At 46.7% G+C, this 21,887-nt stretch overlaps 1 protein-coding gene across 5 annotated transcripts; it reads left to right on the plus strand.

The window, feature by feature from the left end:
- The first annotated feature begins 5,830 nt into the window (after positions 1 to 5,830).
- ZDHHC4 (zinc finger DHHC-type palmitoyltransferase 4) lies at positions 5,831 to 20,811 on the plus strand. 5 transcript variants are annotated; one of them, XM_012455470.2, is made up of 8 exons: positions 5,839 to 5,910; positions 6,969 to 7,145; positions 8,951 to 9,074; positions 11,971 to 12,044; positions 12,738 to 12,916; positions 13,811 to 13,936; positions 15,565 to 15,809; positions 20,502 to 20,811. In XM_012455470.2, the coding sequence occupies exons 3-8, from the start codon at positions 8,958 to 8,960 to the stop codon at positions 20,793 to 20,795; spliced, it is 1,035 nt and encodes a 344-aa protein (XP_012310893.2). In that variant the 5' UTR covers positions 5,839 to 5,910; positions 6,969 to 7,145; positions 8,951 to 8,957; the 3' UTR covers positions 20,796 to 20,811. The 5 variants fall into 5 exon arrangements, with proteins under 5 accessions (XP_012310894.2, XP_012310893.2, XP_012310896.2 ...); XM_012455471.2 differs by lacking the exon at positions 6,969 to 7,145 and having other exon boundaries at positions 5,831 to 5,910; XM_012455469.2 differs by lacking the exon at positions 5,839 to 5,910 and having other exon boundaries at positions 6,173 to 7,145.
- The last annotated feature ends 1,076 nt before the right edge of the window (positions 20,812 to 21,887 follow it).

Consider the following 21,887-nt stretch of genomic DNA (forward strand, 5'->3'; position numbering starts at 1 on the left):
TAGAGATAACCCATCTCTACAAAAAGTAAAAAATAACCATGCATGACGGTACTTGCCTGTAGTCCCAGCTACTTAGGAAGCTGAGGCTAGAGGACTGCTTGAGGCCAAGAGTTGGAGGCTGCAGTGAGCCATGATCTGGCCACTGCAATCCAATGTGGGTAACAAAGTGAGACCCAGTCTCAAAAAAATTTTTTTTAAAAATAAAGTTAAACGAAATTCCTCCCATAGTTAACTTGGCCAATATCCAGGAAGGAACAAGGGCAGCTTGGAGGTTAGAGGTAGGATGGAGTCAATTAGGCCAGATTTCTCTCACTGTCATATTTGCAAAGGCAGTTTCAGTCTCCACCCAACTCTTGGGAGTATCATCAGAGAGAGACGGTTAGGGTAAGGCATGCCAGCTGCTGCAACGAGCGAGCTCACTGTGTCTGTGTACGCAACAACCACCCAACACTAAGTATTCCAGATGGCTCTCCCTCTGGTCCTCTTGCTTCCAGCTGGTGTTCAGAACTCCTTCTGACACCGCAGTCTCAGAGGGATCCCTCTCCTCCAGGCAGCCGGGCTTCCAAAGCCTTCCTATTTCATTCTGGAGGCCCCCAGCCAATGACGTAGCATCTCTAGCCAGCTCTGCAGAGGTTTGTTGGGCCAGAGGAGTTATGAGAACCTGGAGGGCTACAGTGAGCCATTCCCTGGGGACATTTCACAGAGTCTGTGGGAAGCTCATTCCAGGTTTCTTCCATTGGCTTCATCATTGGAGCCTCCCTAGGGAGCTGGCAGTGCATGCCCTCCTTGACTTCCATGATGTCCCCCTTCCCTGGCTCTCCTCCCACTTCTTTTGCTTTATTTAATTTTTTTGTTTTTTGAGATGGAATCTCATTCTGTCACCCAGGCTGGAGTGCAGTGGGTTCGATCTCAGCTCACTGGAACCGCTGCCTCCCGGGTTCCAGAGATTCTTCTGCCTCAGCCTCCTGAGTAGGTGGGATTACAGGCGCCCACAACCATGCCCGGCTAATTTTTGTATTTTTAGTAGAGACAGGGTTTCACGATGTTGGCCAAGTTCATCTTGATCTCCTGACCTAAGGCAATCCGCTTGCCTCAGCCTCCCAAAGTGCAGGATTACAGGCGTGAGCTATGTGCCTGGCCAAAAAATATTTTTTTAAAGATGTAAGTTTTTTTTTTTTTTTTTTTGAGAGTCTCACTCTGTTGCCAGGTTGAAGTGCAGTGGCATGACCTCAGCTCACTGCAAGCTCTGAGTCCCAGGTTCAAGTGATTCTCCTGCCTCAGCCTCCCAAGTAGCTCGGACTACAGGTGCGTGCCATCACGCCCAGCTTATTTTTGTACTTTAAGTACAAAATAAAAATACAGGTTTTCACCATGTTGGTCAGGATGGTCTCAATCTCTTGACCTCATGATCCACCCACCTTAGCCTCCCAAAGTGCTGGGATTACAGGCGTGAGCCACCACACCTGGCCAAGATGCAAGGTCTTGTCCTGTAGCCCAGGCTATAGTGCAGTGGTGCAACCATAGCTCAACGCAGGTTTGACCTCCTGGGCTCCGGTGATCCTCCCACCTTGGTTTCCTGTGTAGCTGGAACTACATGCCTAGCTAATTTTTACATTTTTTTTTGTGGAAATGGGGTCTCACTATGTTGTCCAGGCTGGTTTCAAACTCATGGCCCCAAGCAGTCCTCCAGCCTCAGCCTCTGAAAGTGCTGGGATTATAGGTGTGAGGCACAGTGCCCAGCCTCCTCCTACTCCTATGAACATCCTCATTTGGCTTTCTTTGCCAGCTCCTCTTCTTCTGCTGGTCCCGGAATCTGGAGAGCCTCAGCCTCTTCTCTCCTTATATACTCTTGCTTTTCCTAAGGAACTGCATCCGTTCTGAGTGACCTTGCACAACTGTAACTGCAGCTTTGCTTTGTGGCTAAAATTTCCTTCTCCTTCCTTTGCATACACATTCCCTTGAATGTGCACCAGGAGACAGCTGCCAGGAAGGAATTGTATTAATAGATTTGTCTTTGAGTCTGGGAAATGAAGGACACCCACCAAAATTCCTGCCATGCCCCAAGCATCCCATGTTCTCACTCTTCCACCTTCATTCATCCTGGGTTGAATTTTTTTGAGATGGAGTCTCGCTCTGTCACTCAGGCTTGAGTGCAGTGGCGCAATCTCAGCTCACTGCAACTTCTTCCTCCCCAGTTCAAGCAATTCTTCTGCCTCAGCCTCCCGAGTGGCTGGGATTACAGGCACCTGCCAACATGCTCGATTATTTTTTTGTATTTTTAGTAGATACGGGGTTTCACCATGTTGGCCAGGCTGGTCTCAAACTCCTGACCTCAGGTGATCCACCCACCTTGGCCTCCCAAAGTGCTGGGATTACAGGCATGAGCCACCATACCCGGCTGTGGGTTGAATCTTAATTTGAAGAGACATCTTTGACATATTCCTTGCATCATTCCAGATATCACTTATTAGATGCCCACTGGTTGACTGGCTACCTGGCCAGCATCCACGCACCTTCCCAGTAGTGCTTACACTTCCCTTCCAGAATCCAACCCCTCTCCTGAGCAACTCATGTGCTTTGGGGAAAACTGATCCTCTGTAGCTTCAGCAGGAGGATTTGTTTTACCCAAGACAAAGGAAACATTCCATTTTCCTGGTGGCATCATGGTTCAGGGTTGAGTCTATGACCCAAGCCAGCTCAACACACTGAATGTCAGTATTCCTACTTGGATCTCAAGGGAGACCTCCCTACTCTCCCTTCATTGGATGTGTATGTGGAAGCATGAAGCCCCAGCTATGCCTGGTGGCCATCACATCATCAGGAGGAAAGCTGGTTTTCAGATGAAGCCGATCTTCCAGTCACAGAGTGAGGGACAAAAAGAACATTGGTTCTCGATTATGTCATTGAGCTGCTGGTTCAAGTCATTCCTGGGGTCAGCATCATCTCTGGACATACCAGTGGCAGGGACCAAGATGTCTCTTTTGTTTAATCTAGTTTGAAGGCTGGGTGTCGTAGCTCACGCCTGTAATCCCTGCACTTTGGGAGGCCGAGGCAGGTGAGGTCAGAGGTTCAAGACTAGCCTGGCCAACACAGCCAAACCCTGTCTCTACTAAAACTACAAAAACTAGCTGGGTGTGGTGGCACACATCTGCAGTCCCAGGTACCCAGGAGGCTGAGGCAGGAGATCACTTGAACCCAGGAGGCAGAGGCTGCAGTTACCCGAGATCACGCCACTACACTCCAGCCTGAGTAAGAGAGCAAGACTGTGTCTCAAAAGGCGGGAGCAGCAATCACAGTAGCAAAGGCAAAATGGAAATTTGGGTGTAAACTGGGCACCCATACATTATGCTCCAAGACAGCTAATAGTGACAACTGTGGCCCCACCTACTGGCCACAGGAATTTTTCTTGGGTGATAACAAGGATGTAGATTTCCTTCTGATATAATTTATCCTTTTCTTTCATTCAGTTGGTACATTTTTTTGGGCATCTACTATGAGCTAGGTGCTAAAATAGTTACTACTGATATAATGGTAAGCCAACACAGACCCAGTCCTTTTTTCTTTTTCTGAGATAGGGTCTTGCTCTATTGCCAAGGCTGGAATGCAATGGCAGAGTCACAGTTCACTAAAGCCTCAAATTCCTGGGCTCAAGCAATCCTCCTGCCTCAGCCTCCCCAAGTAGCTGAGAATGCAGTTGTACACTACCACACCTAACTAATTTTAAAATTTTTGTAGCAGCGAGGTCTCGTTAGGTTACTTGGCCTTGTCTTAAACTCCTGGCTTCAACGGAGACTCCCCCCGGGAACAACTGTGAGCCACCATGCCCAGCTCAGAAATACTTTTATGTTCATTTTCTTCTTAATTTCTCCATGGCAAAATTCCTCATGGCCAATAAATCACTGATTGTAAACAAGCATCATGTGTAATGTGCCTTTTGCAAGAGTAGCTATGAAGTCCTGTATCCTATTTCCAAAGTATACATCCATCATTCCCTTGGGGACAAGAGATTGTGGCGTAAAGCTGGTTGATCCTGTCAACTGATCTCGCAGCAGGTAAAAAACTGATACTGCAGGTCCAGTTTCAGGAGCTGACAGGAGGGGTTAGCAACACTCCAAAGAGGAATTACTTGCTCCATGTGTCATAATCAATGCAATCCTTTTGATCACGCTGAATTAAGTTTTTGGTTTTAAGCTTACTCTTTTCTCCTATGCTATTTGTAAAATGCAGATACCAAGGTTTGCGCTTGGAGGTTTTAAAGAAGAGGCGAAAAATCAAACATACCTAGGTTTCAGGAACTAAGTGCCAAGAGATTCATCTTTTTTTGAAACAGGGTCTTGTTCTGTTGCCTAGGCTGGAGTGCAGCGGTGTGATCCTAACTCACTGCAGCCTTGACCCCCTGGGCTCAAAGAATCCTCCCACCTCAGCCCACCAAGAAGCTGGAACCACATATGCATGCCACACCTGGCTAATTTTTAAATTTTTTGTAGACACAAGGTCTCCATATGTTGCCCAGGCTGTTCTCAAACTCCTAGGCTCAAGCCATCCTCTCACCTTGGCCTCCTAAAGTGCTGGGATTATAGGCATGAGCCTTGCTTTTTCAATTCTGTGTCCATAAATGTATGAAGACCTTGGATACAATGTACATAGGAGAAGGCTTCCTGTTGGTAAGCAGTTTTTTAAAAAAGGAAAAGAAAAGGCATCAAGAAGCTGACATAGGTAGCAAAGACAGGAAAAGAGAAGAGTTTTAAGGCCAGTGTTTGGAGATCAGACACTTCCCCTCAAAGGAGGACAGGCCTGGCTCAGGTCTTCAGAGGCATCAAGAATAGACCCTGGCTTCAGCTGATTCAGAGACGGTCAGAGCAAAGGACACCCCACGGGGCCTTCTCAGGGCTATGTTTGGAAGCAGCTCTTGTTACCCCAAGTCTGCCTAGCATCAAACAGCCTTCCCTTTTATCCTCAAGGTTTGTGGTCAAGCATGTTCACTGCCTCAGGGAGAGGATATTCAGGGCTGTGCAGAGCAAGATGTCCTTGTCATCGGGAGCAAGGACACACGTTGAGTGGAATCTGACTGATGGATACACATTGTGCTTTCTGCCACTTCTGCAACGGAAGATGCTGGAACTGTTCAGCTAGGTCTCAACAGTGTGGGTGGCTGGAAGCAAACTCTGTCCACCACGCAGACAGTTTCAGGGCCCCCTAAGTGTGACTGCCCTGGGCCACCCGGATCCCCCTGTTAGGCTGAGCTGGGACATGACTGGGCTCTGCCCAGGCCGCAGGGCAGCTTAGTCCGTCACAGCCCCAGCGTTGCCTCCCCCACCAGGCCCAGGTCGGTCCTCCTGTAAGTCTCCTGGCAATACTGCTCTAAAATCCCACTTACAGCCCAGTTCAGGGACTCAAACGCCTGTAATCTCAACACTTTGGGAGGTGGAAGTGGGAGGATCGCTTGAGCCCAGGAGTTTCGAGATCAGCTTGGGCAACATAGGGAGACCCCCGTCTCTACAAAAAATAAAAATTAGACGGGTGTGGTGGCATGTACCTGTGGTCCCAGCTACGTGGGAGGCTGAGGCAGTGAGCTGTGATAGCGCCATTGCACTCGAGCTTGGGCAACAGAGCGACGCTGTTTTTGAATGAATGAATACATAAGTAAACTTAAAAAATGTAATAAAATAAATAAAATAAAATCGCACTTCCCAGCGGTTACACCTGGCCACAGAGGTCCCCAGGCTGGCTGCGAGGACAACGGGGAGGTCACCGCGAGATCAGCCCGGCAACTCGCGTCTGCCCTCGCGCGCTTCCGCCGGAAGTCGGTCTCGCAGGGGCGCCTCGCTGACGTCACGAGGTCGCAGGAAGTCTGGTGGCGCGCCCAGGAGGCGCCGGAGTCGAGCGCCTGGCGGTTGGCAGAGGCTGGTGGTAAGGCAGCCTTCGCGGAGCTGTCTGAAGCTTATGCTGTCCCATGACCGTCGGTCTCCTCCCCTGACCCTCCCTTACCCCCTTATGTGTGGGGCCGCCGTCCCACCCCCACCTCCCCCGAGTCCCGGGCGGCCTGTTGTCCCTTCCGAGCCTGCTGCACTCCGCGTTCCTCTACCAGGCTCTAGTACGCAGGGAAAGCTCTGGCCAGGCCCGTCCAGGAGGTGCCTTGATGGGGGCAGCTTCGGGAGGCCCTACTGGGGAGGGGCAAGGAGAGACCCAAGGCTTGGCTTATTTTTTCCCAACCAGCTGTTTCTGTCAAAGTCTTTATTATTATTATTATTATTATTATTATTATTTTGAGACGGAGTTTCGCTCTTGTTGCCCAGGCTGGAGTGCAGTGGCGTGATCTCGGCTCACTGCAACCTCCGCCTTCCGGGTTGAAGCGATTCCACCCGAGTAGCTAGGATTACAGGCATGCGCCATCGCACCCGACTAATTTTTTTGTATTTAGTAGGGATGGGGTTTAACCATATTGGTCAGGCTGGTCACGAACTCCTGACCTCAGCTAATCCACCCGCCTGGGCCTCCCAGAGTGCTAGGATTAGAGGAGTGGGCCACCACGCCGGGCCTATTTTATTATTTTTATTTATGGGGTGCTGCTCTGTGGCCCAGGCTGGAGGGCAGTGGCAGGATCACAGCTCACTGCAGCCTGGACCTCCTGGGCTCAAGTGATCCTCACCTCGGCCTCCCAAGTAGCTGGGACCACAGGTGCGCCACCACGCCCTGGTGGTTTTTAAATTTTTATGTAGGGACGGTGGTCTCACTATGTTGCCTAGGCTAGCCTCGAACTCTTGGCCTCAAGTGATCCTCCTGCCTTGGCCTCCCAAAGATTTGGGAGCAGGCCTGAGCAACTGAGCCTGTGCCATTTCTCCCAAAGTCTTACCCCTTCATGCTGGGGGTGCTGAACATCCCCTACTTCCAAATTCTTTTCCACAATGTATCTGCCTTTGACTGCTACTCTTGTCTTATGTGGGTGTTGAATTGATGTGTCTCTGTAGCCAGATCCAAGCTCCTGGAAGAACCATGTCCGGCAGCTACGGGTTGTGCCACGTGCAGAGTGCTGCCCCAGAGGAGCTGCTGTTTGAATTATCTATGAATGTGGGGAGGAGGAATGCCAGAGCTGCTGGCTGAAAATTATCCAAGAGAAATGTAGGCTGGGCACCCTGAATCGCGCTGTGAGCATTGCTGCTGTTTGCTCTTAACCCTATCATGTGATGAGTAGTTTCTTGTTTGGTTATCACACTTGTATTTCACGCCCGGAATCATAAATGCTAAGGTCAAAAGTAACCAGTTCTGGTATCTTTTTTTGTTTGTTTTTGAGACAGGGTCTCACGCTGTTGCCCAGGCTTGAATTCCTGTGCTCAAGTAATCCTCCCACCTCAGCCTCCTAAGTATTGGGGACCAAAGGCATGCACAACCACATCCGGCTAATTTTTGTATTTTTTTGTAGAGATGGGGTCTCGCTATGTTGCCCAGGCCGGTCTTGAACTCCTGGGTTCAAGTGATCCTCCCACCTCAGCCTTCCAAAGTGCTGGGATTATACGCACGAGCCACTATGGCCAGCAAGTTCCAGTACTTTTTTTTCTTTTCTATTTTTTTTTTAAACCACTACACTATGGAAAAGAATTCCAGTATCTAGTTGTTTTTTTTTTTTTTTTTTTTTGAGACAAAGTCTCGCTCTGTCACATAGGCTGGAACGTGGTGGTGTGATCTCAGCTCACTGCAACCTCCGCCTCGTGAGTTTAAGCAGTTCTCCTGTCTCAGCCTCCTGAGTAGCTGGGATTACAAGCACGTGCCACCACGCCCAGCTAATTTTGTATTTTTTAGTAGAGACAGGGTTTCACCATGTTGGTCAGGCTTGTTTCAAACTCCTGACCTTGTGATCTGCCCACCTTGGCCTCCCAACTTGCCACCGCGCCCAGCCCCGGTATCCAATATCTTAACATAACATCCAGTATCCAATTTCTTAACACAGGCCTGTGTGTTGACTCTGGTTCCAGAGGGTGATCCCTGATGGTTGTGGACAGTGTCCTGGAGGGATGCTTTTTAGGACAGGATGCCTGATTCTGGGTGCAGGGCTCCTCACTGCCTCTAGGGGATGCTTGTTCTCAAGGCATTGTCAGAAGATTCTTTGGAGCACCTCCTGTATCTTTGTGAATATTTAAGGAAGTAAAAGAATGATTTGTGTCTGGAGGCAAGGAAGGTGGATACATTTTCTTTCTCACTTTATTTTGGGTTAGCAGGTTGGAGATGCCCCAAAGGCAGGCCACAGAATTAGATTCAATATTTTTATCTTGGGCTGGGGCTGGTGGCTCACGCCTGTAATCCCAGCACTTTGGGAGGCTGAGGTAGGCCGATCACCTGAGGTCAGGAGTTTGAGACCAGCCTGGCCAATGTGGTGAAACCTCGTCTTTACTAAATATACAAAAATTAGCCAGGTGTGGGGTGTACACCTGTAATCCCAGCTTTTAGGGAGGCTGAGGCAGGAGAATTGCTTGAACCTGGGAGGCAGAGGTTGCCGTGAGCCGAGATCATGCCACTGCACTCCAGCCTGGGCAACAAGAGTGAAACTGTTAAAAAAAGATATATATGAATATATATATATATATTTTTTAATCGAGACAGTCTCACTGTGTTTCCCAGGGTGGTCTTGAACTCCTGAGCTCAAGTGATCTGCGCACCTCGGCCTCCCAAAGTGCTGAGATTACAGGCATGAGCCATTGCACCTGGCCCAGAATTTTATCTTGATGGAGGGAGCTCAGGATCATTTGGAAGGCCCCACTGAGAGGCAGCAGGCCTCTGTTGTGTGTGCCTAAGGATTGGTGAATTCTGTTTGTTTTTCTGCTTTTTGGTTTGAGATGTCATTAAAGTCTAGATGAATTCTGTTTTGGTAGCCTTTTGGGAGTTGACGTCTGAGAATATGTGCCATGGAAGAAACCTTTCAGTAGCAGATAGTCACACTCTTTCTGTTCCTTTGTAGCCCCAGGATGGACTTTCTGGTCCTCTTCTTGTTCTACCTAGCTTCGGTGCTGATGGGTCTGGTTCTGATCTGCATCTGCTCGAAAACCCACTGCTTGAAAGGCCTGGTCAGGGGAGGAGCACAGGTGAGGATGATCCTTGGATACCATTGGAGTTTGAATACTGTGCTAGTCTAAGAGACTCACCGGGTTCACTACAGGACAAAAAAGAGATGCCAGGCTGGGTGCAGTGACTCACACCTGTAATTTCAGCTACCCAGGAAGCTGAGGCAGGAGGATCCCTTTAGCCAGGAGTTTGAAGTTGCAGTGAACTATGATCATGCTGCTGCCCTCCAGTCTGGACTATAGAGTGAGACCCTGTCTCAACAACAACGAAGATGCCATTTAAGTTTATTGATTGATTGATTTCATTGATGGCAGTTGTTATGGGACATTCCACAGCCTCTGTGTGTGTTTTTTGTTCCTGCTGAAAGTCCTCTTGTGGTGGTGCCTTTTTTTTTTTGAGACGGAGTTTCACTCTTATTACCCAGGCTGGAGTGCAATGGCGTGATCTCGGCTCACCACAACCTCTGCCTCCTGGGTTCAGGCAATTCTCCTGCCTCAGCCTCCTGAGTAGCTGGGATTACAGGCACACGCCACTGTGCCCAGCTAATTTTTTGTATTTTTAGTAGAGACAGCGTTTCACCATGTTGACCAGGATGGTCTCGATCTCCCGCCTCGGCCTCCCAAAGTGCTGGGATTACAGGGGTGAGCCACCGCGCCCGGCCCCTTTTTTTTTTAGAAAAAGAAAAAAAGAAAGAAAAAAAGAATGAAAGAGAGAAAGAAAGAGGAAGAAAAAGGGAGAGAGAATGGGAATCTTGCTCTATTGCCCAGGCTAGAATGCAGTCTAGAAATGGGTATTAAAAACCTCTTTTATGCCAATAATTGTGCTTAACAGTGGAAACAGGAAGGAATAAGGGAGGAAAATAACAAGCAGCCAACCAATATTTCATTTAAACCTGTGAAATGCTATGCAATTGCTGAGGAGTGATTTACTTCCAATTATGTGGTCACTTTTAGAATAGGTGCGATGTAATACTGAGAAGAATGTATGTTTTGTGGATTTGGGGTGGAGAGTTCTGTAAATGTTTATTAAGTTTACTTGTTCCAGGTCTGAGTTCAAGTTCTGGATATCCTTGTTAATTTTCTGTCTCGTTGATCTGTCTAATATTGACAATGTGGTGTTAAAGTCTCCCATTATTATTGTGTGGGAGTCTGAGTCTCTTTGTAAGTCATTAAGAGCTTGCCTTATGTATCTGGGTGCTCCTGTATTGGGTGCATATATATTCAGGATCGTTAGCTCTTCTTGTTGCATTGATCCTTTTACCATTATGTAATGTCCTTCTTTGTCTCTTTTGGTCTTTGTTGCTTTAAAGTCTATTTTATCAGAGACGACAATTGCAACTCCTGCTTTATTTTATTTTTTTTTTTGCTCTCCATTTGGTTGGTAAATCTTCCTCCATCCCTTTATTTTGAGTCCCTGTGTATCCTTGCATGTGAGATGGGTCTGGATGCAGCACACCGATGGGTTTTGGCTTTTTATCCAATTTGCCTGTCCGTGTCTTTTGATTGGGGCATCTAGTCCATTTAAATTTAGGATCAATATTGATATATGTGAGTTTAATACTACCATTTAATGCTAGCTGGCTGTTTTGCCCATTAGTTGATGTAGATTCTTCATTATGGTGATGCTCTTTACCTTTTGGTATGTTTTTGGAATGGCTGATACTGGTTGTTCCTTTCTATGTGTAGTGCTTCTTTCAGAAGCTCCTGTAAAGCCGGCCTCGTGGTGATGAAATCTCTGAGTACTTGCTTGTTCACAAAAAATTTTATTTTTCCTTCACTTATGAAGCTTAGCTTGGCTGGATATGAAATTCTGGGTTGAAAGTTCTTTTCTTTAAGGGTGTTGAATATTGGCCCCCACTCTCTTCTGACTTGTAGGGTTTCTGCTGAGAGATCCGCTGAGAGTCTGATAGGCTTCCCTTTGTGGGTAACCTGACCTTTCTCTCTGGCTGCCCTTAGTATTTTCTCCTTCATTTCAACCCTGGTGAATCTAACGATTATGTGCCTTGGGGTTGCTCTTCTTGAGGAATATCTTTGTGGTGTTCTCTGTATTACCTGGAGTTGAGTATTGTCCTGCCTTGCTAGGTTGGGAAAGTTTTCCTGGATAATATCCTGAAGAATATTTTCCAGCTTGGATTCATTCTCTTCGTCACATTCAGGTACACCTATCAAACGTAGATTAGGTCTTTTCACATAGTCCCATATTTCTTAGACACTTTGCTCATTCCTTTTTACGCTTTTTTCTCTAGTCTTGTCTTCTCGTTTTATTTCATTGAGTTGGTCTTCGACCTCTGATATCCTTTCTTCTGCTTGATCAATTCGACTGTTAAAACTTGTGCATACTTCGCAAAGTTCTCGTATTGTGTTTTTCAGCTCCATTAATTCACTTATATTCCTCTCTAAATTGTCCATTCTCGTTAGCATTTCGTCAAACCTTTTTTCAAGGTTCTTAGTTTCTTTGCATTGGGTTAGAACATGTTCTTTTAGCTCAGAGAAGAGGTGGTGCTTTGAGAGAAGAGGTTGCTTGGATTGATTTCCTCTGGATTAAATGCTTGTGATTGGGCATGGATGTGAGCAATGCCTGGGGGGCTTGATGGGTGACTCTGGGGGAGGTATGAGCAGAAGGCTCAGCATCGGCTGGCCCCCTCCTTCAGGGATCAAAGTGAGCAAAACTGGGGCAAGCAACCCATGGAAAGGTGTGGACTTGGGAGGGACCTGGGCTAATAATGCCCAGTGATCTGGGTGGGGACACTGGAACCTGGGATTGATCCCAGGCTGGGGAAAGAGCACCTGAACCACTTCTTTACCCATATACAGAAACAACTTGCCATCACCCATATTGCCAGCTGTATGTGGAGTGTCTGATTCGTTTGGGAGAAGAAATGAGAAATGAAATTGAGTCTTTCTCTTTGCTTTTCAGATATTTTCCTATATAATTCCAGAATGTCTTCAGAGAGCCATGCACAGATTGCTTCATTACCTTTTCCATACACGGTATTTATATTTCAGAGTTTAAATATCCTCTTTTCTGCTTTATTAATTGTTGTGATCCTCTAGCTTCAGGAAGCTCCTTGTGGTTTCCAGCATGCTGAGGGAAAGAATGCCGGAAAGAATCATGAATCCTAAGTTGGGAACCTCTACTCATAGTCAGTCTGCCTTTTGAGACTGAGGTTTTAACTTGTCTGCTTTTAAATAGTGATATTTAAAGATTGGGAAAATACTGACATGTATTTCTGTTAAATACATGCAGAATGTTTCACATGGTTTTTTTAAGACAGAGTCTCGCTCTGTTGCCCAGGCTGGAATGCAGTGGTGTGATCTCGGCTCACTGCAACCTCTGCCTCCTGGGTTCAAGTGATTCTCCTGCCTCAGCTTCCTGAGTAGCTGGGACTACAGGTGCGTGCCACAAGGCCCAGCTAAATTTTTGTATTTTTAGTAGAGATGGGGTTTCACCATGTTGGCCAAGATGGTCTCAATCTCTTGACCTCGTGATCTGCTCGCCTCAGCCTCCCAAAGTGCTCCCAAGGTGTGAGCCACCGCGTCCAGCCTCACATGGTTTTCTGTGTAGTTCTTACTATTATCTCAAGCCCAAAGGAAGTGGTTGGCCCTCGGTTACTTTCTTTAGTATTTTGTGATTTCTTCAAGTAGAAGCCCCCATGAACAAGCCATATGCCTGTTTCCTTTCAGAAACCACATCTTCATTGTCCTGCACCTGGTCCTGCAAGGGATGGTTTATACTGAGTACACCTGGGAAGTATTTGGCCACTGTCAAGAGCTAGAGTTCTCCTTGTATTACCTCTTTCTGCCCTATCTGCTGCTAATTGTAAACCTGTTTTCGTTCACCCTCACTTGTGTAACCAATCCTGGTAAGTTGAGGCTCTTAGCATACAGCATGGGGACAGCTCCTCTGTCTTACCAATAGTGCTGCAAACAAGGAGTGGCCTTGCACACTTTGTGTACAATTGTGCTGAATTCTACACTTTAAATGGGTGAATTAGGTTAATGAGTTATGTCTCAGTAAAGCCATTATTCAAAATGAATTGCTTGGCCGGCCGTGGTGGCTCACACCTGTAATCCCAGCACTTTGGGAGGCTGAGGTGGGAGGTTCACCTGAGGTTGGGAGTTTGAGACCAGCCAGGCCAACATGGTAAAACCACATCTCTACTAAAAAAAAAATTAAAAATACAAAAATTAGCCAGGCGTGATAACACACACCGGTAATCCTAGCTACTGCTCTGGGAGAATTGCTTGAACCCAGGAGGGAGGTTGCAGTGAGCTGAGATTGTTCCACTGCACTTCAGCCTGGGCAACAAAGTGAGACTCTGTGTCCAAAACAAAAAATAAGTAATTGCTTAAGATATTAAAGATAGCGGCTGGGCACAGTGGCTCACACATGTAATCCCAGCACTTTGGGAGGCCGAGGCGGGTGGATCACCTGAGGTTAGGAGTTTGAGACCAGCCTGGCCAACATGGTGAAACCCTGTTTCTACTAAAAATACAAAAAATGGGCTGAACATGGTGGTGCGTGCCTGTAATCCCAGCTACTTGGGAGGCTAAGGCAGGAGAATTGCTTGAACCCAGGAGGCGGAGGTTACAGTGAGCTGAGATTGCGCCATTGCACTCTAGTTTGGGCAACAAGAGTGAAACTCCATCTCAAAAAAAGATATTCAAGATTTCGGTTGTGTTTTATCAGGATGGGTTTTGTGACCATCCCCTCCACCATATTATGCGAAACTGACATATGTCCTTACTTTTTCCAGGCATTATAACAAAAGCAAATGAACTATTATTTCTTCATGTTTATGAATTTGATGAAGTGATGTTTCCGAAGAACGTGAGGTGCTCTACTTGTGATTTAAGGAAACCAGCTCGATCCAAGCACTGCAGTGAGTGTGGCTCTCGTGGCTCCAGTGGCACCCCCAACAGCACACGTGTGGGCTTTGTCTGTGAAGGAATGTTTCCTGAATCTATAGTTCACCCCCAGACATAGTGTAGCCACTACTTACAGAGTTGAGATAATGGTTTCTTTCACATGACTGAGGGTCAGGGTTTGTGTTCTTGTGTAGTAGACAGTTCTCATCCCTGGGCATAACAGCCGTTCCCTTACCATAGGGCAGGACAAGATGTTTCTGTGGGATGTTGTGTTTGCAGATTTCAGTCCTGCAAAACCTAGTCTTCTGGGAGGGCCCAAAATTCTAGACCAGTGCTGTCTAACAAAAATAGAATATGACCGGGCACAGCAGCTCATGCCTGGAATCCCAGTACTTTGGGAAGCAGGCTGATCTCTTGAGCCTAGGAGTTCAAAACCAGCCTGGCACCATGGGGAAACCCCACCTTTACAAAAAATACAAAAGTTAGCGGGCATGGTGGCATGTGTCTGTAGTCCTAGCTACTTAAGAGGCTGAGGCGGGAGGATCACTTGAGCCCAGGAGATTGAGGCTGCAGTAAACTATAATTAAACTGCCGCACTCCAGCCTCAGCAACAGAGTGAGACCCTGTCTCAAAAAAAAAGCCATGAAAAGAAACAATTTTTAAAAATATTTTTCTTTTTTCTGTGGGCACAAAAACAGAAAAGTATTTTTCAAAATGTAGCTGTGCTTGGAGACAGTTTTAATCAGGGTTTTATTTAACCTAACATATGCAAAATACCATTTTAACATGTAATCAATGTAAAAAATTCTTCATCAGATTGTTTATATTCTGCTTTTCATACTAAGCCTTTAAAATCTGGTATGTATTTTATATTTACAGCATATCTTGATTTGGAAACCAAATTTTCGTTTTAGAATTTAGATTTAATAAAATGTGTATTTAAATTTAATAAAATGTACAGTTGAAAAGGTAGACTCACATATGCAACCTATATCCAGAAATTCTTAAAAGTTTTCCAATATCTGAATTTGGTAACACAAGAATCATTGTCCTTTACCATCCATGTCTACATTGACATAATGCCTCATCTTAATCAGAAGAATTGACTTTAAAGCAGAAACATCAGTTTTAAAATTATGTCTGTCCAAGTGAAGTAAATTCACTAACTTTTTTGTTGCCTCCATATTCACACTGAATTCAAAGGAGTATTGTAGTAAAAAAACAACTGTAAATTTGCCAACATTGACAAAATGTCCTTTCCTTTTTTTTTTTTTTTTTGAGATAGGGTGTCACTCTGTTACCTAGGCTGGAGTGCAGTGGCGCAATTTATAGTTCACTGCAGCCTTGACCTCCCGTGCCCAAGCGATCCTCTGGCCTAGCCTCTGCATAGCTGAGACCACAGGTGCGTGCCACCACTACCTCAGATGTTTCTTGTAGTCAGTTTGCACGTGCTCAATACCCACATTTGGCTGGTGGCTTTTGTACTGGACACTGCAGTTCCAAAAGCTTAGTTTGGAACTAAGCAGCTGCCATTTCCCCCGATCATACATCCAGTGGTCAGATTGTGAAAATCTCAGCGGGTGTGCGGTTTCCTTGTCTCATCAGGCACCATCCCAGCACTTGTCCCCTCAATTCTGTGCAGGTGTGTGTAACTGGTGTGTGCACCGTTTTGACCATCACTGTGTTTGGGTGAACAACTGCATCGGGGCCTGGAACATCAGGTACTTCCTCATCTACCTCTTGACCTTGACGGCCTCGGCTGCCACTGTCGCCATTGTGAGCACCGCTTTTCTGGTCCACTTGGTGGTGATGTCAAACCTGTACCAGGAGACTTACATTGATGACTTTGGACACCTCCACATTATGGACACGGTCTTTCTTATTCAGGTAATTATGCTGTAGGTTTCTGACTTCAAGTTTCAGAATTGCAAAAAGGACATTTATTTCCCAGTAAAAGCATGAAGTTAGGTGGGGCACTGTGGCTTATGCCTGTGATGCCAGCACTTTTGAAGGCTGAGGTGGGAGGATCACATGAGGCCAGGAGTTCAGGACCAGCTTGGGCAACACCCAAATGTCCATCAACTGATGAGTGAATAACTGGTCTCTTGTAGAGAGCCTGTGTCTACAAAAAATACAAAAATGAGCTGGGGTTGGGCACAGTGGTTCATGCCTGTAATCCTAGTACTTTGAGAGGCCAAGACAGGCAGATTGCCTGGGCTCAGGAGTTTGAGACCAGCCTGGCCAACATGGTGAAACCCTGTCTCTGCTAAAATACAACAGATTAGCCGAGTGTGGTGGCATGTGCCTGCAGTCCGAGCTACTCGGGAGGCTAAGGCACAAGAATCGCTTGAAGCCAGGAGGCAGAGGTTGCAGTGAGCTGAGATCTCGCCACTGCACTGCAGCCTGGGTGACAGAGCAAGACTCTGTCTCAAAAACTAACAAACATGAAGTTGTTTCCTTTTTCTTTTTCTTTTTTTTTTTTCTGAGATGGAGTCTTGCTCTGTCACCCAGGCTGGAGTGCACTGGTACAGTCTCGGCTCACTGCAACCTCTGCCTCCTGGGTTCAAGCGATTCTTCTGCCTCAGCCTCCTGAATAGCTGGGACTATAGGCGCACACCACTATGCCCAGCTAATTTTTGTATTTTTAGTAGAGATGGGGTTTCACCATATTGGCCAGGCTGGTCTTGAGCTCCTGACCTCGTGATCTGCCCGCCTTGGCCTCCCAAAGTGCTGGGATTACAGGTGTGAGCCACTGTGCTCGGCCCTTAAGTTTTTTCTTTTTCTAAATTGGTATAAAATTCACATATTGGGCCGGGTGTGGTGACTCGCCTGTAATCCCAGCACTTTGGGAGGCCAAGGCAGTTGGATCACCTGCGGTCAGGAGTTGGAGACCAGCCTGGCCAACATGGTGAAACCCTGTCTCTACTAAAAATACAACAAAATTAGCCAGGCATGGTGGTGGGTACCTGTAAACCTAAATATTCAGGAGGCTGAGGCAGGAGAATTGCTTGAACCCAGGAGGCAGAGGTTGCAGTGAGCCAAGTTTATGCCACTGCACTCCAGCCTGGGCAACAAGAGCAAAACTCTGTCTCAAAAAAAAAAAAAATTCACATATCATAAAATTCACCCTTTAAAGTATACCATTCAGTGGTATGAGTATATTCACAGAGTTATGCAACCCTTATCCCTATCTAATATCAGAACATTTCATCATCCCCAAAAGGAGACATTCCCCATTCCCTCCTCCCCCAGACCCAGGGAATCACTAATCTACTTTCTGTCTTTACGGATTGGTGTTTTCTGGACCCTTCGTATAAATGGAATCACGCAACATATGGTCTTTTCCACTGGGTTCTTTCTTGTGGCACAAGGTTTTCAGGGTTAACTCATGTTGTAGCATGAATCTACTTTATTCTTTTGTTTGTTTGTTTTTGAGACAGAGTCTCCCTCTGTCACCCAGGCTAGAGTTCAGTGGCACAATCTCGGCTCACTGCACCCTCTGCCTCCCGGGTTCAAGCGATTCTCCTGCCTCAGCCTCCCGAATAGCTGGGACTACAGGCGCCCACCACCACACCCAGCTAATTTTTGTACTTTTAGGAGAGACGGGGTTTTACTGTGTTGGCCAGGCTGGTCTTGAACTCCTGACCTTGTGATTCACCCGCCTCCGCCTCTGCCTCCCAAAGTGCTGGGATTACAGGCATGAGCCATCACGCCCGGCTCCGTTTTTTTTTTTTTTTTTTTTTTTTTTCAGATGGAGTTTTGCTCTTGTTGCCCAGGCTGGAGGGGGCAATGGTGTGATCTTGGCTCGCCGCAACCTCTGTCTCCCAGGTTCAAGTGGTTCTCCTGCCTCAGTCTCCTGAGTAGCTGGAATTATAGGCGTGTGCCACCATGCCTGGCTAATTTTAGTATGTTTAGCAGAGACGGGGTTTTACCATGTAGGCCAGGCTGATCTCTAACTCCTGACCTCAAGTGATCCACCCACCTTGGCCTCCCAAAGTGCTAGGATTACAGGTGTGAACCACCGTGCCTGGCCTCACTTCATTCTTTTTTTTTTTTATGACTGAATAGCGTTCCATTGTATGGATAGACCAAATGTTATTTATTTGTTCATCAGTTGATGGATATTTTGGTGTTTTCACATTTTGGCTATTTTTGAATAATACTGCTATGAACATTCATGTATAAGTTTTTTGTATGGACATATGTTTTTACGTGTCTTGGGTAAATTCACCTAGGAGTGGAATTGCTGGGTCGTATGGTAACTTTTTTTTTTTTTTTTTTTTGAGATGGAGTTTCGCTCTTGTTACCCAGGCTGGAGTGCAATGGCGCGATCTCGGCTCACCGCAACCTCCGCCTCCTGGGTTCAGGCAATTCTCCTGCCTCAGCCTCCCGAGTAGCTGGGACTACAGGCACGCACCACCATGCCCAGCTAATTTTTTTGTATTTTTAGTAGAGACAGGGTTTCACCATGTTGGCCAGGATGGTCTTGATCTCTTGACCTCGTGATCCACTCGCCTCGGCCTCCCAAAGTGCTGGGATTACAGGCGTGAGCCACCGTGCCCGGCCCCCTTTTTTTTTTTTTTTAAAAGACAGTGTCTCACTCTGTCACCTAGGCTGGAGTGCAGTGGTAGCATCACAGCTCACTATAACCTGGAACTCCTGGGCTCAAGTGCTCCCACCTTGGCCTCCCTAAGTGCTGGGATTATAGGTGTGAGCCAGCATGACTGGCCCGGAATAACTTTTGATTTTAAGTCTTTGTATAATAATGACAGTTAGTCTTTTGTTATATTGGCTTTCTGTTTGTGGTTCTTTTGGATCTTGGGAATGGGGTTTTAGGTTTTTAGCGTTTTTGTTGGTATAGAAAAGTTTAGACATTCTTTCTCATCAAATCTCTCTTCTTTGTAACTTCAACTAGAAAGTCTCCTCCATCAGGAGTTTTGTTAAATGTTCTCTTTTCTTGTCACTTTCAAAAATACTAAACTTTCTAAATTCTTCATTTTGCTTATTGCAAAAATAACAAAAAACTTTAAGCGGCCCTGTTCCTGTCATCACACACCACTGACACAGCCAGTTTTGTTTTTACCCAAACAAGATCACAGTCTAATCCTTGCATCTCACCTTTCTCATTAGTCAATATATTAAATCTTTTCAGAGTCAGTACATAGAAATTGACATCATTTTTAATGACTCCTTTTTTTCCCATTGTGTGACCATCCCAGAGTTTTACCCTTCCTGATGGATGGACAGTTAACTTGTTTCTTCGCCAGGTACGGTGGCTTACACCTGTAATCCCACAATTTTGGAGGCCAAGGCGGGAAGATCACTTGAGGCCAGGAGTTTGAAAGCAGCCTGGGCAACAGAGCAAGACCCTGTTTCTTTCTTTCTTTCTTTCTTTAAGATGGAGTTTTGCTCTCGTTGCCCAGGCTGGAGTGCAATGGCGTGATCTCAGCTTACCGAAACCTCTGCCTCTGGGGTTCAAGTGATTCTCCTGCCTCAGCCTCCCCAGTAGTTGGGATTACAGGCCACCACGCCCAGCTAATTTTGTATTCTTAGTAGAGACAGGGTTTCTCCATGTTGGTCAGGCTGGTGTCAAACTCCTGACCTCAGGCGATCCGCCTGCCTCGGGCTCCCAAAGTGTTGGGATTACAAGCGTGAGCTACCATGCCCGGCTGCAAGACCCGGTTTCTACTGATTTTTTAATTTTTAATTTTATTTTATTTTACTTTTAGAGACGAGGTTTCACCATGTTGGCCAGGCTGGTCTTGAACTCCCAACCTTGTGATTCACCCACCTCAGCCTCCCAAAGTGCTGGGATTACAGGCGTGAGCCACCATGCCTGGCCTATTTTTTATTTTTATTTTTTGAGATGGGGTCTCACTGTATTGTCTAGGCTGTAGTGCAGTAGCACAGTCTTGGCTCATTGTAACCTTCACTGCCCAGGTTCAAGCGACTCTCCTGCCTCAGCCTCCTAAGTAACTGGGATTACAGGCATGTGCCACCACCCCTGGCTAATTTTTATATTTTTAGTAGAGAAGGCCATGCTGGCCAGGCTGGTGTCAAACTTCTGACCTCAAGTGTTCTGCTCACCTTGGCTTCCCCAAATGCTGAGATTACAGGCGTCAGCCACCCCGCCTGGCCCCCATTTCTATTTATTTAAAAAAAAGAAAAATCTTGTTTCTTTTGGGAAGAGGGGCTGATAAAATCAGTGATACAATGAATATCCTTGTACATCTATTTTTGGGGTTGTATTTTAAGACATTGATCTCTTTTGTCCATCTGGATTTTGTTTTGATGAATGAAGTCTGCGTTCTTTTATAGCTAGCTAACTGGAATAACACATTTCCTGAGTAAACTTTCCCTTCTCCCTCTGTGTGACCACTTCATTCATCCCATAGGAAACTCTCGTATGTACTGGGATTATTCCTGGGCTGCTTGTCAGCTGTTTATTTTCAGTTTGTCACATTTGGACACAGGTAGGTGGGCTGAGGAAGCAGCGCTGGTGGCTTGGCAGGACCAGGGTTGGCGGGTGTTCACCCTCACGGATGTCACAGTCCAGCACTGCTGTTTCTCTGCCCCTAGTACCTGTTCCTGACCTTTCCACGGATTGTCTTCATGCTGGGCTTTGTTGTGGTCCTGAGCTTCCTCCTGGGTGGCTACCTGTGCTTTGCTGTGTACCTGGCGGCCACCAACCAGACTACTAATGAGTGGCACAGAGGTGATGGGGCCTGGTGCTGGCGTTGTCCCCTTGTGGCCCGGTGTCCATCAGCAGAACCCCAGGTCCACCAGAACATTCACTCCCATGGGCTTTGGAGCAACCTTCAAGAGATCTTTCTACCTGCCTTTCCATATCATGAGAGGAAGAAACAAGAATGACAAGTGTGTGACTGCCTTTGAGCTGTAGTTCCATTTACACATGTGGATTTGCTCGTTTTCCAACATGGCTTGTTTTGATTTCTGCTGTGCTTACCAGTCACTTTCGGTGGGCAAGGGAGAGGGGAAAATGAGTGTTGATTGAGTGCCTCATCTTTGCCAGTGTGGTGGGAGGAATCCCCCTTGCTTACCTTCTTTTGAAACTGGGCATCTCTGAAGTCTTAGTGTCAAGGAGATCAAGATATGACTTCTCAGAGGTTCCAGGTGACGCTAAGACCTTGGTGTCTCTAAACTCTGGGCATATGGACAGGAGGGGCTTGTGGCCGTGTCTCTGACCTGTCTCTGAAGTGCAGGAGGGTCTCATTGACTCAGTGTCTGCACATCGTGCCTAGCTATACTCTCTTTTATGCCTTCTCTATTCGCCTCTCTTCCCCCAGGGCATTTTCATCTCAACAACAGAGTGTCCTCACCCAGGCCTGCCTTCCGGCCAGTATGGCCTTGTACACCAGGCACATTCCTGCATGCGTGGCCTCCTGCCTCCCCTCCTCTGGCCATATTCAAGTCCTTTTTGCCCAGTTTAAAAATTGCGAAAGTGAACTGCCACCTAGTTCAGAGAGGAGAGATAATAGCCAGAAAAGCGGTCTTAGTGTAGAAGGTCTTTGCAGTGGGAGGGTACTGAGAACCAGCTTGGTCGGAAGACCCCCATTCAGTCGGGCTGAAGGTATTTGAGAGGCAGACACCCAGATAGCACTACAGAGTGGATCTGTCCTGGGGACCAACAGCCTGAGAGCCTACAGGGCTGACAGCTCTCCAGACTGAGGGCTCCCAGCAGATTTTCATCCACATATTTGCTCTTTGACAGGTGACTCTCATTAATACACAAGTGTTCTACACATACACATTAACTCAAGAATATACCAAGTAGGCAGCTGTTATCTGCCTACCACTAATTACAAACTAAAAGTCTCTTACACATGGGAACCATGGGGGCAGGGTAAACTTAATGTTCCTCAACAGGAGGGCTCTGAGGAGCAGGGAGCAGGTGTTCTGCACCTGCTAGGCCAAGGAGCCGGCAGCCAGAGAGGTCAGGAAGTG

Source organism: Aotus nancymaae, unplaced genomic scaffold (genome assembly GCF_030222135.1).
Source record: "Aotus nancymaae isolate 86718 unplaced genomic scaffold, 86718_ANA_hifiasm-v0.15.2.pri h1tg000015l_0, whole genome shotgun sequence".
In the NCBI taxonomy this organism is placed as follows: domain Eukaryota; kingdom Metazoa; phylum Chordata; class Mammalia; order Primates; family Aotidae; genus Aotus; species Aotus nancymaae.